At 46.1% G+C, this 3,222-nt stretch overlaps 1 protein-coding gene across 1 annotated transcript in view; it reads left to right on the top strand.

Annotated features, from left to right (window-relative positions):
- Nucleotides 1-719: 719 nt before the first annotated feature.
- The window catches only part of Urad (ureidoimidazoline (2-oxo-4-hydroxy-4-carboxy-5-) decarboxylase), an 11,432-nt gene continuing 8,929 nt past the window's right edge, over nt 720-3,222 (top strand). The window contains exon 1 of the mRNA XM_004631051.2: nt 720-1,005. Within this exon, the coding sequence (XP_004631108.1) occupies nt 831-1,005 (175 nt within the window). The 5' untranslated portion in view covers nt 720-830. The remainder of the gene's footprint in view (nt 1,006-3,222) is intronic.

Below are 3,222 nucleotides of genomic sequence, written 5' to 3'. Positions count from 1 at the left end.
TCTTGCCTGCCTGCCAGTCGCCCAGCCTAGGCTCCCAGAAAACTAAACAGTAAAACACAGTCTACAGCACATGGACTCACTGGGAGCAGAGAGATTATACAAAAGTAAATAAATAAATACAATAATCAAGGTGATTTTAGATAAGGATAGATACCTTCAACAAAAAAATAACAGACATGGGTGCTCTAGAGGTTACTGACAATGGGGCAGGACATTTCTGAGACTCCATCCTGTTCTACCAGATTTTTTATTACCTATTGTGTTACGTGCTTGAAACACAGAGGAGTGAAGCATAGCACCTACCGTCCAGCAGCAACCACAGATAGGAAATCAAATTCCAAGAGGATTGACCTATAACCTGTGTGAATTATCAGGGAAAATTTCCCTCCAGGGATAACAATGGCATTACAATGCTAGCAATACCAGGAGCCCACCTAGCTCAAATGCTGGGAGTGAAATGTGGCCCCTACTGGCCTGGATTATAAAAATGGCTTGGTTGGAAACTCACCCTGCAGACATCTCTGCTCCCTGGCTTAGGATCTGAAGTCTGGAAGGAGGTGTAGGTCAGTGATAGAATACTTGGCTAGCACACACGAAGCCCTGGGTTTGATCCCTAGCACCACCCCCCAAAAAACCTTTAAACCAGTGTTTACTCATTACACAAGCCTTGTGAACCTGCTTCTCCCAGAGGCATTTAAGACATGCTGAGCTGTTGTGGCATAAAAAGCAAGCTGGTGCATTCAGGCAAGATTATCCTGTGAGTAAGTTAGCCTCACTCACTCACGCAGAGGGGTCCTGGATGACTAACTGCCTCCAATCGATTACCAGCAATGGACATGGAAAAGGTCAACTGCATGGACTTTGATGAGTTTGTGGGTGTGTTTGGGAATGTCATTGAGAGATGTCCGCTGATTGCAGCTGCGGTCTGGTCCCAGCGCCCATTCTTGGACTTGGAGGACTTAGAGAAGCACTATTTTGCCTTTATTGATGCTCTCCCTCAGTCAGGTAAGGCTTCAGGGTTAGATGTTCTCAGTAAAGCGATTTCAGACACACTTATCAAAACAGTGTGAGATGTCTTAGTCTAGTTGTTCATACTTGATGTATTTATTTAGCTGTTTGTCTTGGAAGATTCAGTAAGAGTCTGCAGGTTTAATAAACAGGTGTGAAGCATTTTCCAAGTGTTAAGCCAAATGCAGGGGGAAAGAACATACATGGGCTGAGGTAAAATGGTTGTTAAAGATTAGAGTGTGAGGGTTGTAAGAAGACAGGGTGAAAGAGCTCATAGTGTTTTAGGGGCCAAACGTCAGGCTGAAGACCCACCTAGTGGCCACTTTGGCCAAAAAAAAAAAAAAAAAAAAAGAGAAACCTAAGCCAAAGCAAGCAGCTGAAACCTGGAACCTGGCTGGAAATTTTGCCAGAGAGGGCCAGTGTGGACTAGACTATCTCAGAAAGTGGAGGCATTCAGACCAGCAACTCCCTGGGGGAGGGAAGGGGAAAGGAGGAGAAACTGAAGGAAACCTGCTGGACAATGGGAATACATTCTTGATTTCTTGGGGACTGGAGGAGGTAGAGGCATTGCTGGCTATGGTGTGAGGAGAAGAGGAGGTAAAGCTTGAGGGATCCAGAATGACAGAGTCAGACACTGAGGGTTGAGCCTCAATAGGCCACCCCATATTTTGTAGAGGAGGAGTCTAACCTACCCTTTAGGGACAAGGACAAGGTACAAGGACCAGCTCCACACAGAGGTTCTGGGACAGAGAGTGAGGCTTGCTGACCTCTGACACAGGATGGAGCCAACAGTGTGACCTATAAGCACAGGCTCTGTCGCCATGGACAGCTTCTAGTTGTCAGGTAGCTGTCTCCAAAGAGAGAGATTCATTCCATTCCTTCAAGGCACATTGAGGAAGTACTGAGGTGAAATTATAAAAATCAGGCTGACAGAAACAGCAAGCCATGTTGGCACTCATTGGCTTCTAAGAGCTTCTCCAACTTCTGTTCAGCCATGGGCTCTCCCACGAGAGTAAGGAGCAGGCTTGGAGTCCTCTGCCCTGTGAATCACAAAGACAGTTTTCTCCAGCTTGCAGAATGAGGTGGCACCAGTTTCTCAGCCAGAGCCTGCAGGGCAACTGGCCAGGACAAGAGGCCAGGGTACCTGAGCTCACAGTGTCTGACAGGAAAGTGAAGGAAGCAAAGTGAGAGCCTCCTCAAGAAAGCCATCTTTAAAGAGTTTACATGAGGGCTGAAGCTGTAGGTCACTTGTCTGGCCTGCATGAGGCCCTGAGTGTGACCCTTGCAGTGCCCCTCCCCCAGAGGTCTCTGTGACCCTCTTCCCTATCATGGAAAAAAAGGAAAAAAAAATCCCAAGATTTGTCTCAATGCACAGAGGCAATGAGGATGACAAGGGAATGGATTGAGACAGAATGTAAGAACGATGTAACTTTAATATTCATTGCTTTGTCCAGTTATCCAACATTTATTTGGAGTTTATTATTATTCATTGCTTGGTACCTAGATAATAGAATAAGAAGTTCTGTTTCCATCTTCTTTCCCACCAACACTCACCCCAGCCCATTTGATTGAGGTACAGGTGAAAGGTGAATCTAGTCATGGTCCTGAACACTTTGGGGTATGAGCAGGTTGGGGCTCTGACTCCCTCCCTACAAAGCTTATTTTTGTTCCCCTCCATACTGAGTGGATCCCACATCTTCCGGACTGCTTTGGAATCCTAGCTCATCTGGTGAATAAGCTGTTAGGATTTAATAGAAGTTTGATAAATGAATGAATTAAATTTGTTGTGGGGTGATGTTAAAAGATGATGAACTTCCTATAACTCCTTCCCACCCAGCTTAATTGGGTGACTTCAGTGGAAGGTCAGTGAGACCAATAGAGGTGGGAGGTTGGTTGCCCAGTTTGGAAGGCCCCCTGCCTCTGCATAGACGTGTGCTCCTGGAGAGGGTTGGTCTCTGTTGGGGGGGGCAGCCTCTTGACCTTCTGCTCGTGTCTACACTCATCTCAGAGGCTGCTGGAAGCAGAATGGCCGTGCTGTCTGGGTGGCTGCTCTGTATCTAATCATCTTAATGACATCAGATAAGTGATGTTAGCAATAGTGATAATAATAACAGACAGCTCCCATGTATTGCACTTTTACAGCTGGTGTGTTCCAGGCACCTTTCAGGCTCTAGGCAAACTGGTTAACTCATTCAATCCTCTTAATCATCTTTT

Source organism: Octodon degus, unplaced genomic scaffold (assembly GCF_000260255.1).
Source record: "Octodon degus isolate 3935 unplaced genomic scaffold, OctDeg1.0 scaffold00038, whole genome shotgun sequence".
In the NCBI taxonomy this organism is placed as follows: domain Eukaryota; kingdom Metazoa; phylum Chordata; class Mammalia; order Rodentia; family Octodontidae; genus Octodon; species Octodon degus.
The sequence above is the reverse complement of the archived record's forward strand: the minus strand, read 5'-3'. Positions and strand labels throughout refer to the sequence as shown.